The following is a 15318-nucleotide window of genomic DNA, read 5'->3' as shown; positions in this document are numbered from 1 at the left end:
GGAGCCTTATGCTTCTTCTAACCCCTACAATCTAAACTCCTCCTTTTTTTTAGTTCACGCTGTATTTTGTTTAACCGTCTCCTAGACCCCAGTGGATGGCTCTCTGTATCCCACCAGACCTGATTCTGACCGTATTGGAGGGAATCACTTCCATCATCCATTACTGTCTACTGGACCCCACTTCTCAGTACCACCAGGTGAGGGCGCTGCTCATTTACTCTAACGTTCTGCTGGAAGACATGAGTAAGTTTTGTGTTTTTGAGTTTTAATAATAACTCTTACTCTCATTAATCTCTTTCTGGACTTTGTGAAAGTTTTCACTCATTCTATTTATTTACTTATTGATTGTATATAACCTTTATTTAACCAAAAAGTCCAATTGAGATTCAAAATATCATACCATACCATACCAACTTTATTTATGAAGCACTTTATGCACCGGACAGGACCAAAGTGCTGTACACAATCATAAAGTACAATTAAATTATAAAATAGAAAAAAAAACGAGTGTAAAATACTTATTAGTATACAAACAGAATAAAACAAAGTAAAACCTCTCAAATTGTGCCAAAAGCCAAGGAGAAAAAAAAAAAAAAGTCTTTTACAAGAGACACCTGACCAAGGTAGCAGCCAAATCACAAGAAATGCATATATAATAAATAACAAATTACATTTTTATTCTAAAAGAACTACAAAATGTTAAAAACACAAGACTCTCAAGAGAAACAAGTAAATGTCTCCATAACAGGATTATTTTCAGCAGTTTTGAATTATTTAATGAATATGAGGGTTTCTAACTTTAGCTCTTTCTGTCGATTATTCAACCCCAAAAGCAGTTTTTTCCCAATTAGGTTGCAACTCGGAGCACATTTTAAAGCAACCAGTTTGAGGAGTGTAGTGGATAAGAACCAGAACAATCTGAGAAATCAGAGAAGATTATCAGGTATAGCTTTTCAGCTAAACCTATGCTGAAGCTGCTGGCTACGTATTTCAAGTGAAGTCCAACCTACTAAATCATAAAGAATGCAGAGATTGGGGAGGGTCTTTGTTTTCTTTATGAATCGTAGTGATGAAAGGTAAACTGAGTCAACAAGATAGAAGATGCAGCATGCAGGTACAATATATAAAATACAGTTTCTTGATCTTTTTCTGAAATACAAGCCAAGTTTGTCTTTAAGTTACATGAACCTTAAACCTTATCCCATAGATTAAATTATCTATGTAGTGTAATATGTTTGAGGATAAATCAAGACAAAGCAGATTACAACTGTAGAGTTATGGAGTTTTTTGTTTTTGGTCTCTATGAGTCCAGTATTTTAGAACCACATTTCTTTCCATTATAGATGCTTGTGTTTCTGGGTATCACGTTTTGATTCTGTTGATTCTACCTCTTTGTTGTGAGGTTATGATATATTTAATACCCACCTCAGTAACTAAGTAAATATGTTATTTAATCAGATATTTGGGCTGTCATATATTCTTTGTCAACTCACCAATGAGGACCAATTAAATTGCTTTTGGTGATAATTTGGTAATGAGACAAGGAGAAAACATTTGAATGTTATATTTGTGTGACTTAAGCCTGTTTTAGCTTTATAAACAACAGTTCAAAACATGTCAATATGGCGTACAATGCGATTCAACCTGTTAGCATGTTATTATCAAAAAATCATTAAAGAAATAAATATTTTAGCTAGAAACTCTCTCTGACTTCTGTGCCAGACCTCTAACTCTGCTAGACTGCGCTTATGAAAGTCTTGGTTTCTTTCTTTCTTTTTTTTCCCTCCAGCATTTAGCAGCATGGCCACAAACCAGGATAGCTTCCTTTGTTTTTAAGGCTTCCACCTCCAACCAGCATCTCAAAGTTCTGAAAACTCAAACAGATTGTTCCGCAGCAATTTGGCTCTGAAGTTGTCCATTGGGTCCTCTTAGCTTTTGCAACTTCTGCTTTTTAGCATGGGCTCTTCCATGCTGGTGCCCCTCCGATGTGAACTGGCCAGAGATCAGTCCCCAAACAGAAAGAAGCAGGCATGGACAGTTGCTCTTCTTCTCAAACACCAAATGGGGCGAAAATTCCATGTCCCCCTATAAGGGGTGGGTATTGGCAAAGAAGTCATTAATCGATTCCAATCACGATTCACATGCCACGATGCGATTCTATCACGATGCATCATGATACTTGAAATATTGCGATGCATTGCAATATTTTCACTGAACACTGTAAAAAAAAGATACAGCCATTACCAGTGGCTGACTGGCTGGGTATGATCTGGATAGTGTCTTCAATTGATACATAACTGAAAGCAACTGAATTCATACATAGCTGTATTTATTAAAATGACTTTTGGAGGTGTTGCAATGAAAACAAATACTGGACAGAAATATTACTATTACTGGCGTGGACACACTGACAAAATGATCTTAGGATTCATCTAACTTAAAATAACAAAATAAGGATAATCATTGCCATTTACATTGCCTCTGTGGTCCTTTAAACCAATGAAATAAAAAACATTCAAATGTATATTTCCTCTTTTGCAAATTACGTGCATCATATCAATTTAGTTTTTACCTTCTTTGTTTTTAAAGCCAGAATGCATCCAAGCATCTGACTTGAAATGTGATGGAGCCGGGGGGGCGAATTTTCTCAGTCCCCTCCATATTTTGTTTACGAATGACTCGTCTCAGTATCCTGCGGCCGGACATGCTTGTGACACAAAGCAGCGGGCGTCAACACATCCGCAGCGACATCTGCTGGACAGGAAGTTGTATTCCACTTGATCTGTCTGATGTGCGCCAACCATTATTGTATTTTATTTGTTCATTTATTTATTTTTTAATAATCGATTCTTGCCTTCAAGAATCGATGCAGTAGATCACAAAAATTAGAATCGCGATGCATCGTCATGACGATTATTTTGCACACCCTTACCCCCTAAAGGAGTGTCTCCTAATACTGTACTGGGGGAGGGATGTAGATTAGTCAGCTGCAGGCAAACCTTCATCCTCTGGAAATTATAAAATATGGACATTGGTTCCCTATCTCCAAAATTATTATGGTTTATGGCCCAACATTTCATCAAGGATTCTCAGAACATTAATGGGCAAACAGCGTTGAGAAAAACCAGTCAGCACAGCAGACAAGTCGGTATCATTTGGAAAAGAAACACAAAGTATATGTAAAGTGATATAATTTGAATGGAAGATACATGAAGTTGAATACATGACAAAACAAACTCTTAGGAGTTGCATAAGACTGGGGTGGAAATTTACCTTCTGTTGATGAGTTTGACGGTGGCCTAGTCAGTCACAATGCGACTGGGAGAATGTGAGAATTTATTTCAATATTAAAATGTGTTTTTTCTACAGACAGTTCCCCGTTTTCTGGGACATTTGCACTTAAAATGGTTAGATAATTTGCCCACTCCTTTTTTCAGAGTCTGTAGATCAGAGCCGCAACACTAGCTAAAGGTGGTTGTAAAAAGCACAAACTGTGGAGACCANTTACATGAACCTTAAACCTTATCCCATAGATTAAATTATCTATGTAGTGTAATATGTTTGAGGATAAATCAAGACGAAGCAGATTACAGTCCAGACTTTTAGAACCACATTTCTCTTCATTATAGCTGCTAGTATTCCTGGGTATCACATTTTGATTCTGTTGATTCTACCTCTGTGTTGTGAGGTTATGATATATTTAATACCCACCTCAGTAGGGGTGATAAATATGTTATTTAATCAGATATTTGGGCTGTCATATATTGTTTGTGAACTCACACCCTACTGGCTGTGTGTTAGAACAGCAAATAAAAGTGCAAATCGAATATATTCACCAAAACTTCCATTAAAAATATGAATTGATTTACAAAAATCATTCAGCTCCAAGCCAAAAATATTTCTGTTAAACTCTTGACTAAACTAGTGAAACTCGACTAATATAAGCTGCTATACACACAAAAAATAAGAAAAAACATGGTTGAAAACCATAATTAATTCAATGAAGTGATGTCATCAAAGTTTTTCTTTCATTTTTACATTTTGGAACCAAAATGTATCTTGGAAGATTTTGGTATAAGGTCAAATTAGCTTACTTAGACTCAACTTTATTTATCCTCAACTTTATTATCTCCTTAAGGGAAATTCTGGTTCCTGCGGGTCCTTAAAAAGTCTTAAAAGGCATTGAATTCTTCAAAATAAAACTAAGGCCTAAATTGGTATTAAAATGTCTTAAATCAGTCTTTCGTAGGTCTTAATTTTTAAAATATCATAAATAGGATCATTTTTTTTTACGATTTTTTTTTGTAATCTAAATAAAACATTAAAATTGACAACTTTTTTTTATTTAAAAAAAATAACGGCTCGCCATTATTGGTTCCGTCCCGATAGCGGAACCAATAAAAGCGTTGTTGCGGCCGGGACATTTAGGAGATGCGCCATTTACTTTTTGTCTGGAAAACATGAACAAGTGTAAATATAACGAAAAACTCCAGCCAAGAGTTTTGTCCATGGCTAAAACCAGGGAACATACATGAGGCACAGTGGATTTTGTGCAAGAAGACATTCAAGCCCGGAACGATGGGAATTAAGGCAGTGGAGTCACATGCGAAGCACGAAACACAAAGCGTCAAAATGGAGTTACCGAGAAACAGCCGGAGTTGAATGCTCGGCAAAGAACTCTGGACAGCTGCCCTTCTTCTCAAACACCAAATGGGGCAAAAAATTTCATGTCCCCCTATAGGAGTGTCTCGTAATATTTAGATAATTTGCCCACTCCTTTTTTCAGAGTCTGTAGATCAGAGCCGCAACACTAGCTAAAGGTGGTTGTAAAAAGCACAAACTGTGGAGACCAAATCACACCACGATTTTTAATGTGCTCAAAGTATTCTCCCAATGTAATTGAACTTCCCAATCCAGCTTTACTTTGTTTTAGATTATCACATAATTCTGATGACTGGATGAAATTTGTTGGTGTAGTTTAAAGAAAATTTTGAAAAAGGAAGAAAATTATTCACAAAACTTGGTAATAAACCAGATCCTTTTTGTTTTTCTCAGTTACAAGTGAGCGTTGACCAGAAGCACCTGGCTGAGGCTCGATCAGGCATCCTGTCCATCCTCCACACTATCATGTCTTCCGTCACGCTGCTGTGGAGCGTCCTCCACCAGGCTGACAGCTCTGACAAACCAGCCGCTGCTTCAGCTGCTGCCACATCCAACATCAACCTGGGCTCCACCAAGGTCTGTCCACAAATATCCATTTATCAGCTCCTCTTGATAAAAACTAAACCTTGTTTGCAGCTGAATAAGGAGAACATTTGCAATAACTAGAAAAAAATAATAGATTCACAAATAAGTGTCCTTTTCACAGAGGCTTTGGATTTTTTTACAATTCTGGTCTCTTAAATAAAAGTTTCCTTTTGCCTCATTCACAGAATCTCCGCCAGCAGATCTTGGAGCTGCTGGGTCCAATCTCCATGAACCATGGTGCTCATTTCATGGCAGCCATTGCTTATGTTTGGAATGAGAGAAAACAAGTCAAAACGCCGATCAGAAATAAGGTAGACAAGGAGAGAAACATCATGTAGCCAAATCAGACATCTTATTCTGTTCCCATCTCGATGTGGACACAGCAGATCAATGTAGAGTTTATCAGGGATGGTGCCCTAACAGTGCTTTAAAACGTTTAATGATTACAGTTTATTCATGAAGTCATTTTTTTAGGTGATTCCTGTAGCCAGTGAGGAGCAGCTACTGCTGGTTGAGCTCGTCCGGTCGGTCAGCGCCATGCGTACAGAGACAGTCATGCAGACGGTCAAAGAGGTCCTGAAGCAGCCTCCTGCCATTGCAAAAGAAAAGGTAAGTTATTAGGACTTAATGCTGAACTGTTGAAGCCATTAGATGGTGTAAACAGAACTAGATCCCTCACAAAAGCCTCACAAATGAGAAGAACCATCCAAGTAAGTTAGATTAGCATTGAAAAGTGTCCTTTTTAAGTGTTGAACTTGAGGCTTACAGCTTCCACTTACTGAAACCCTGAATTTAGTTTACAAGAACATGAGAACATTTTACAAGACAAGTTGAGTGTTAATGCTGCATTCCTTCTGATTTGAGACTTTATTAACCCTGTAAAACATTCATATCACCAGAGATATTGGTGCATCACAACATAAAAACTCTCAGAAGACTGTTTTGCTGAACTGATTCTCCTGGTTGTAGTGCTTTCTAGTTTGTCTGGGGGAAATCCAATAATTGATCCAGATCTTCTGACTTTTTTTCCTGTCTCAAATGTACGTCTATGTTGTCTTTCCAAAAAAACCTTTTTAACTGATCTAATATATTTTTTTTTTCGTTCATCTTTAGAAGCACATCTCTTTGGAAGTCTGCATGCTGCAGTTCTTCTACGCTTATGTACAGAGGTGAGTTCATTACTTTATAGCTGCGGTGAAGCAAAGTGAAGATGTCTAACCCTATGATTGTTGTTTTTACACACCAGGATTCCTGTGTCCAGCTTGGTTGACAGCTGGCCGTCCCTGCTAGCGCTGCTGAAGGATTCTGTACAGCTGGGTCTTCCTGCTCCAGGACAGTTCCTCATTCTGGGGTTGGTTTCTATTTTCACAGCATCATAAAAAAATTAAAAAATAACACATGAACTCAGAGTGCAGACATCAAGGAAGTTGTTGCTTAGACCTAATTTCTTTTTAGAACTCATGGTTTTCTTTTTCACTAGAGTTCTGAATGAGTTTATCTTGAAGAATCCTAATCTGGAGAGTAAGAAAGACCAGCGAGAGCTGCAGGTAGGTTCAATTGTCTTATGTCTGTAATAGAAGTAAAAGGAGAAGCTGGTGGAAGTAGTGGAAAATGAAGTATAAAGTGTTGATGATGAGATATTAATTTAATATCAGTTTGCATTAAAATCATGGGCAGGACATACCTGGTGGTTTTGAGTTATTATGAATAAAACAGTCTTATTTTTAACAGAAATAGCCTACATTTAACAGCTCCACAGTAGCACTCTAATTAATAGCTAGCAAGAACCCATCTCTTTGTGTGATGTCAGAGGGAGGATGTTTTTGGAGCTAACTCTGCATTCTATAATGGAGATGGATGGAAACAATGATGGTTGTTCCAGAACATCTAGTCTGGAAATGGTTTGTTTGATTGAACCATCAGCTAGTTTTAGCTCAGGTAGTGATGCTGAGGAATATGGAGGCATCACACCTTCCAGGTCAGAACCAACCAGTGTGGTCCTACAGAGGCGGACTATGAGCCGGAGGGTGGCGGCTAATATGACCTCAGCAGCCCTGGTAGAAAACACGGCTGCTCTACCCCTGGTACAGATAGTATAACCAACTATTAGCTTAGAAATATAAATGAGTTTATAATACTTTAAATTAACATTATATCCTCCATCGCTCAGTGCTGCATTACTACTACTACAAAGCAGGTCTCTGCTTTGGTATTACAGGAGCTAAAAACAATTAGTTTTGATTCATCATCTGGACTCGCACAGTCTATAGTATAGGTTCCACATCAGCTGTTTTTTTTCCTGATTTTCTCTTACCTCATCATTTTCTCGGCTGGAAGTGGAAGCCCTGGGACCGGCATAGGCAGGTCTTTAATAATAATACGTCCAAGTCGGACTCCAACACCGGCTACCTTTCTCTCTGACCCCTGGTGGGGGCGCCCTAGCTAAAACTGCTGGACGCTGCTTACAATAGATATTCACTGAACAACCAAACAAATCTTTTAATGAGGGAATAAAATAAAATATACACGTCCTTCTCAAAATGTTGCAGACATAGAGGAGTGCTCAAACTCCTCCTGCTTGTCTGACCTTCTTCACCCACTTTGAAAGCAGCTCAGGACCCTTAAGAAATGTAGATAAGCCGAGGCCATGCTTATGGAGGTTGAAGCAAAAAGCTGCGACCCAGAGTGAAAGCCTAGTTGTCTCTTAATCCATGAAAACTTCAGTCTCTGCCCATAAAAAAAAAAAAAAAACTTGTTACAACACTGTAGTTCTACTGTATACTTCACTAACGTTTTCTCCTTCAGTCACTGAGGAGCACTGGACTCCTCTGAATGGCAAAGGTTTGTTGATAAAAAGTATTTTATGCTGGCATGTGTGAAATTATTACATTAATCATCAGTATTTACGTTCTGCTCTACAAAAATAATAGAAAACATCAATATCATCAACACTAAGTTTATTTAAACTGTCCTAAACTGTCAGAAATATATTTATTTTGAACTAAATCTGAAAAGTGTGAAATTCATTTGAGTTCACCTCTGTGTGACTTGACACTTTAAAGAAGCTCCTTTAACTGATAAAAACTAAGCAGCAGCAGTTTCAATTCCATCAGATTAAATAGAGAGCATCTCATCTAGGTTTTTTCAGATTATCTGTTCAATTGGGCGTCTGGAGTTTACTAAGATTTTGGTTCATAAAATGAAATATATGAAAGCTTGTGGTTGACTTGAGAAAACCTGATGAATTTCATTGTGTTTTACATTTTAACAAACCACTGCAGAATGAAAATATATCTAGTTGAATTGTGATTAGCTTTTTAAATCGGTTTTGTTTCCTTATTTACTTGTGAAATAAAAAGATGGGGGATGGATCATGGTAAGAAGGTTTACTTGAAGTTAATCTGTTTGTTCAGGATGTGACTCATAAGGTGGTGGAGGCCATCGGCACCATCGCCGGCTCCTCTTTGGAACCGACCACGTGGCTGAGGAGGAACCTGGAGGTGAAGGCGTCTCCTCAGATCGTTGTTGACGGAGCCAACCTGGAAGCAGACGTAGAAGGTGCTCCATCAACAAGCATTTACTGTTAAAAATCTTCTGCCTGCACTGAAATCAACTTATAGGCTAACACCTGTCCGCTAATTCAAAACGCAGACAGTCTTTTTGTAAATCAAAGCAAAAAAAGTTTGTAGCTTAAGCTTCAGCATGGCAGTTTTTTTACTGAGCTTTGTAGCTGCTGCTAACGTTTGCTGTATGTCTTTTGTAGACTTATTGCACACAGTGATGGAGGCCTCCACCTTCACTCCATCCGTATACAGTGTTCACGCCCTCACACTGCTGGCCGAGGTAAACACGAGCGTCTGCGACCCATCTGTCCACACCAGTCGGTGGTTCGGCTGCTCATTTACCTGCAGTGTTTGGATCCTGTTATCACACAGAATACATGAAGTCCTTAGATTGGATTTTTCCGGCCAGTCCTTCAGAGTGGACCAATAAATCCATGTGCTGTGTTGGTTCTGGCTGTGCAGGATGTGAACAGTTTGACTCACTTTATTGGCATCCTGGCTGTTTTTAGCTCAGTGTGGGTTTGATTACAAACATCTTGCCTGTTTTTCACTGACATTAGAGCTATTAGATTTGAGTTAATGCAAAGCTCTACATAAAAAGAACATGCTGCTCTATAGATTGAGACACTTGCTTCGTGCCTCATGTTGTTCCTCAGCCATTCCTTGATTTAACATGTTTGTCTGTCTGTCAGGTGCTGGCTCATCTGTTGGACATGGTGTTCTACAGTGACGAGAAGGAGAAAGTCATCCCGCTGCTGGTTAATATCATGCACTACGTAGTTCCCTACCTCCGCAACCACAGGTGTGGAAAAAGTTCTTTATTTTCCTTCATCAATGGTTCTCTGCTCTAAATTAAGCCACACTAGAAAACCTGACCTTAGAACAACTACTCCTCTTACCCTTAACAACCCCATAGCATTTCCTGTCAAGCTCTTGCTTCCGGCATTTCACAATAAAAGCCCAGCTGAAACTTAACAGCACGGACTGTGGCTAAACTTTTCTCTATGTAAAACATTTAAATCTCCTTGGGGAGACCATCAATTTTTGGAAAAGCCCCAAAAGTTCTGAAAAAAAGAGCCCACTTCGGTTCATCCAGAGCTGTGTCTGGATGACGGCGGGATTCTGACAGACTTCCTTGGTAATCTATTTGCGCAGATAGAACCGTTGCTGGGCAGTGGGGGTCTGTGATGGAGGAAAAGGAGCATGACAATCAGTCTGTCTTGGGCTAAATTCAGATAGCTTTTATGCCACCTAAAAACCTCTACAGAACATTCATTATTTCATCCTTTCCCCCTGGCAGTGCTCACAACGCCCCGAGCTACAGAGCCTGCATCCAGCTGTTGAGCAGCTTAAGTGGTTACCAGTACACCCGCCGGGCCTGGAAGAAGGAGGCCTTCGACCTCTTCATGGACCACACCTTCTTCCAGATGGACGCCTCCTGTGTCAGCCAGTAAGCACACCCTAAAAAGTTTTCACTTCCAAAAACTCAACATCAAAAAATATTAATCTACTGTGAAGTTTCTGCACTTGTCCTAAGAAAACCAAGGAGACAGTTTCCTTTCAGTTATGACTTTCATGTTAAGCTGCTTTCTCCTGTCCCTAAATGTTTTTATTGCAGGTTTATTTCCAGTTTATTTCCCAAATTGTTCCTACTTAGTCGAAGGCATTAAACTGCCTTGCGAGTGCTGTCGCCTTCAGACCAGGACTCGTCTTTTGAATTAAGGAAGCAAACACATCCCTTGTTCTCTAGGGTCGAACTTTACACAAATAGATTCTTTGATGATGCAGCATAGGGGCAAAATAAAACATGTTAACTTTCATTATTTGGATGTTGTGTTTTTTGTTAGTAAATAGCATCTTATGTTTGCAGGATGTTGTTCAGATGATTAACTTTAACATCATTCGCCTTATCTTCCAGCTGGAGAGCTATCATTGACCACCTGATGACTCATGACAAGACCACATTCAGAGACCTGATGAGTAAGCCTAAGATTTTCTATCTATGGAGAGGTTTCTGCTGCCAGTGGTCCCAGGCCATTAACTGTGCATCAAATCAGTCGAACTAAAAAAACCCTCCTTGCTTTGGTGTTCTGTTTGCATCCAGCCTCTGACCCTCTCAAGTTGACAATAAAATATGAGTGATCTTTGGGGAGTAAAACTGTTTGTGTTTTGATTTCAGCGCGGGTGGCGGTCGCTCAGAGCAGCTCCCTGAGTTTATTCACCAACAGAGACGCTGAGCTGGAGCAGAGGGCTATGCTGCTCAAACGTCTGGCCTTTACCATCTACAGCAGCGAGGTGGACCAGTACCAGAAATACCTGCCGGACATCCAGGGTAAGCAGAAGCCAACATCCTGACCTGCACTGAAGGGATAGTTTTATTCCCTGCTGCATGGGTTCTTTACGTCTGCCTCTGTGTGTTTTAGAGCGTCTGGTGGAGAGCCTGCGTCTGCCTCAGGTACCCATCCTTCATGCTCAGGTGTTCCTTTTCTTCAGGGTGCTGCTGCTACGCATGTCACCTCAACATCTCACATCACTCTGGCCTACCATGATCACAGAGCTGGTGAGAGAGGCGGCCGCTCAGAGTCGTTTTGTCCTATTGTTGTTTAAGTGTTGCTACTTTACACTCGTCATCTTCCCCTCACGCCCATTCCTCCTCTGCTGTGTGCGTTTATAGGTCCAGGTGTTCCTACTGATGGAACAGGAGCTAACAGCTGATGAAGACATATCAAGGTATGTCAGCACAACAGTGGTGATTTAATTCATATCAGTTTTATTATAGAGAAGTTTTCAAACTGTAGAATAGCTGAAGTTTTAGGACAGCAATCTTTATGATCCGTATGGAAAACGATGTTATTTGACGAACATGGATGCCTCCAGTAAAGCACATTCAAATGAAAATGAATCTTAATGAAAAAAACACTTATCATTTATTAAACAGAGTTTAATAATTTCATATTTAGTTTGAATTCTGAATATGACCTAGCTTTTCCTTTAATAAAAAAAATCAATCGTTATTTGATCAGAAGATAAATGTCCCCATGAAATAAAACAAGTGTTAAAAATGATTAACTTATTTTGTCATCTATTTTAATCACTTGTTGTTTAATTTATTTATGTTATAAATTGTTAAATAAACAAATCTCCTCAAATAGATTATTGAATGCATCTTGAAGTAATTAAATAAATGACTAAATTAGCTTAACATATTTTATTTTGTTTTTCTATCTGATGGAATCTGGACAGTTTATTAATAAAAGGATTTTGTCCTGAAAAAACTATCTGAAGAGGTTTTTTAATGTTGTTTAAATGAAATGCACATTTTGGACTAAAATGAGAACACCTACTTCCAGTTTGACTTTCCTTCATAAATTTCCCGCTGTCTCCTTTTCTAGGACATCAGGACCATCTGTAGCCGGATTGGAGACCACTTATTCTGGAGGGAACGGCTTCTCCACGTCCTACAACAGCCAACGCTGGCTAAACCTCTACCTCTCTGCTTGCAAGTTCCTGGATCTTGCCTTGGCGCTGCCTCCTGAGAGCCTGCCTCAGTTCCAGATGTAAGTGCAGAAAAATCCAAGGAACTGTAGACTTTTCATGTGATAATTAACCTTCAGTTAGAGAATCAATCAAAATGGATTCATCTCAGTAAATCGTTGTCTAAGTGTAACTTCTACAGATTTATCGCACACAGAGATTCATTTCAGGCATTTATTCCTTTTCTTTTATATGACTTCACCTTTAAAAGATGCATGTTATCAGTTTAATCATATTTAAGACCAAATCATCAAACCAAACCACGGAAATAAACACTTTAAATTACACAGTAATTGAATTACTGGGAAAATACTTTGAGAATTAATTAATTAACTCAAGATCTTATGCTATGTTCCCACTGCAGGTCTTAATGCTCAGTTCTAATTGTTTAAGGTGTTTGTTCACATTTCCTAATATATGCAAATTGTATGTGATCTCCTGTTAAAACTGAAGTAGAGGACGCAATGATGTCACAAATGGTAATGCTGGAGTACATCTATCAAATATCACCTGGTTCCAATAAGACTCATCATGGGGGGACCGATAAATGCAGGCGGGGGGGAAGCACGGGGACGCAGGTGTCCAGGCTACCGTTACCGGGTCAGGTTTGGTCGCTCCGTCCCCCCTCTGGCTCCCTGTTTTCGACTACGTGCTGCACTGTAGTCCACCAAAATCGTGGACGATTGTGAAATTCCCCCCAGACATTTTTTTAGGTCTGAAAAGTAGGGCAGGAAAAAGAGGACGTCTGGTCACCCTAGTAGTAACAGATCAGTATCAGATTTAGGACAAAGCTGCCTGAGTCATATGTGACAAAAAATCAGATTTGTGTTTTTAGACTCATAAAAAGGACCTTAAAGGTCCTGTTGGCTAATAAATGAAAGGCCGTTTCTCAATTCACAAGAACGCGACTACGGACTTGTGTTCTCGCCAAGTATGCTCTTGAGAAGAACACAGGAAACTCAGGGAGAACGGCAGCATGCATCATAAAAATGGGTCAATTAGAGCAGAAGCGTACTGATGACATCACCAGATGCTCAGCTCGTCTGGAGCTGCATTTATCCTCCTGTTATTAACTGACTCTAGATGATAATAAATTATTACTCTTTTCATTTAGTGAGGGAATGATAATTAACACAGTCAGATAAATGCAAATCAAATGAACATTTTGCCAAATAACCAAAAAAACGGCCTGACAGCCAGCGGTCCTTCTCACACGGCTATGCAGAGAAAGGGCTGCTGCAGACTGGCTAGGATTAGATCTGGCTGCCCCGGAGCTCTGCTAGTTGCCTCGGTCCTCTTAACTTAGGAATTTTTTTTAACTTACGCATTAAATAGGTTAATGGGCCACACAGTGACGGTTTAAAGTATAATATTCTCAACTCAAATGGTCTTAAAATTTACTTTTATTGAACAACAGCAACAGAAATAAAATCTTTTAACCTAACACTCTGAGCTCTGTGAGCGCTGCAATGAAAGCTGCTGCTGCTGCTGCAGTGCATGCTGGGACAGCTGTCGATCTCAAGAACAGACAAGTCTGCTCTAATGCATGCTGGGTAAAGAGGGAGGGGCGAGAACAACATCCGGGGATATTGTCTGCTCTCTGTCTGCTGTAGTTGTGAATTGGAACAGTTCTATGGCTGAGGTTGATTACTTTTCATGAGTAAACGAACTTATGAGAACGCACAAGTTATTGAAAAACGTCCACAGTTAAGGAGCGACTTTGATTCCTCTCAAAGTGAGCGATTCTCCATTACAGGTACCGCTGGGCCTTCATCCCTGAGGCTTCAGACGATTCAGGGTTGGAGGTGAGACGCCAGGGGACACATCAAAGGGAGTTCAAGCCCTACGTGGTTCGTTTGGTGAAACTTTTGAGAAAACGAGCAAAGGTATCTCCTCCTGCTTTTTAACTGGACAAATGTAGTTTAAAATCAAACTATCAGATGAATTCTCCTTTCTTACTTAGTAATTTGTTTTGTTTTTTTACCATAGAAAAACCCAGAGGAGGACTGCTCCACTAAAACCTTACCTTGGGAGCCAGGCCACCTGATGCTGACCCTCTACATTATCCGCAGCATGGAGCAGCTGCTGCCCTTCTTCAACCTGCTCAGCCAGGTGTTCAACAGCAAGGCCAGCTGCCGATCAGGCCACGCCTACTCCCACAATCCCGCTGATTCTTCCTTCCCTGGAAACAAGGAGGGCCACAAACTGGAGAGCCAGAAGGTGTTCTGGAGCCGAGCTCGCCAGAACATCGAGGAGATGGTGGAGAAAGACTTTCTAGAGGGCCTCATCAAGACATGAGAACCCAGCCGAGGAGGAAGTGGGCATTAACACATAACTGAACACTAGTGAAAAACTCTAACTTGTACATTCATGAACATTATTATGGGATGTGAGGGGGGGTTGTACAGTTTTTTATTTATGACTCTTGAGCTATGGTTATTTAATTTTAATTATTTGTATGTATGGAGCAGCTTTTGACAGGTTTTAACATTTCATTCGAGTCCTTTAGAAGAAATAAAATATGCTGTGCCATTCCATGTGAGGTGACTTAATAAAACAGGTTTCTAATAACAGATACTCATCACTGTCTTCAAAATGCTTAAAGCTCTTTTAGTCAGGGCATGCTTTGGTTGCACAGTGGTTAGCCCACACGACCCATGTATGCAGGCCTTAAGACCAATTTTCACTTCTGACGCATAGCCTCTGCAACTGTCAAATCTGTCTGTGCTGTCATTGCGTACCTCAAAAAAATCCTGACTACGCGTCAGATGTTGGCAAAGACAAAAAGCAGCTGTGATTGGTCCTTGATATGCCTTTCAGGCTGTCTGTGTGGTCGTCCTTCTCGATTTAGTGCCGGGCTGCGCTATTTTTAAAAACTGAGGAAAAATTGACAACTACGACGAAAAGTCAATCAAGGTGGTCCGGAAGTACAACCACTTGTACGATGCCTCAGACAAATAAATAAATATAATGA

At 39.8% G+C, this 15318-nt stretch overlaps 1 protein-coding gene across 4 annotated transcripts in view; it reads left to right on the top strand.

The window, feature by feature from the left end:
- The window catches only part of dopey1 (dopey family member 1), a 43463-nt gene extending 28445 nt beyond the window's left edge, over nt 1-15018 (top strand). For 3 of the 4 annotated variants that reach the window (XM_015388414.1, XM_015388416.1, XM_015388412.1), the window contains 18 exons: nt 86-197; nt 5056-5238; nt 5433-5558; nt 5722-5856; nt 6361-6416; nt 6494-6598; nt 6728-6794; nt 8661-8805; nt 9011-9090; nt 9503-9612; nt 10111-10260; nt 10729-10790; nt 10990-11142; nt 11234-11370; nt 11485-11540; nt 12203-12367; nt 14101-14230; nt 14334-14642. In XM_015388414.1, coding sequence (XP_015243900.1) covers nt 86-197; nt 5056-5238; nt 5433-5558; nt 5722-5856; nt 6361-6416; nt 6494-6598; nt 6728-6794; nt 8661-8805; nt 9011-9090; nt 9503-9612; nt 10111-10260; nt 10729-10790; nt 10990-11142; nt 11234-11370; nt 11485-11540; nt 12203-12367; nt 14101-14230; nt 14334-14642 — 2281 coding nt within the window. Of the gene's footprint in view, nt 1-85; nt 198-5055; nt 5239-5432; nt 5559-5721; nt 5857-6360; nt 6417-6493; nt 6599-6727; nt 6795-8660; nt 8806-9010; nt 9091-9502; nt 9613-10110; nt 10261-10728; nt 10791-10989; nt 11143-11233; nt 11371-11484; nt 11541-12202; nt 12368-14100; nt 14231-14333 lie in introns of all 4 variants that reach the window. The other variant, XM_015388413.1, reaches the window with a different exon arrangement.
- Nucleotides 15019-15318: the final 300 nt, after the last annotated feature.

Source organism: Cyprinodon variegatus, unplaced genomic scaffold (genome assembly GCF_000732505.1).
Source record: "Cyprinodon variegatus isolate N-32 unplaced genomic scaffold, C_variegatus-1.0 Scaffold422, whole genome shotgun sequence".
Lineage (NCBI taxonomy): Eukaryota > Metazoa > Chordata > Actinopteri > Cyprinodontiformes > Cyprinodontidae > Cyprinodon > Cyprinodon variegatus.
This window is presented reverse-complemented; position numbering and strand designations above follow the sequence as displayed.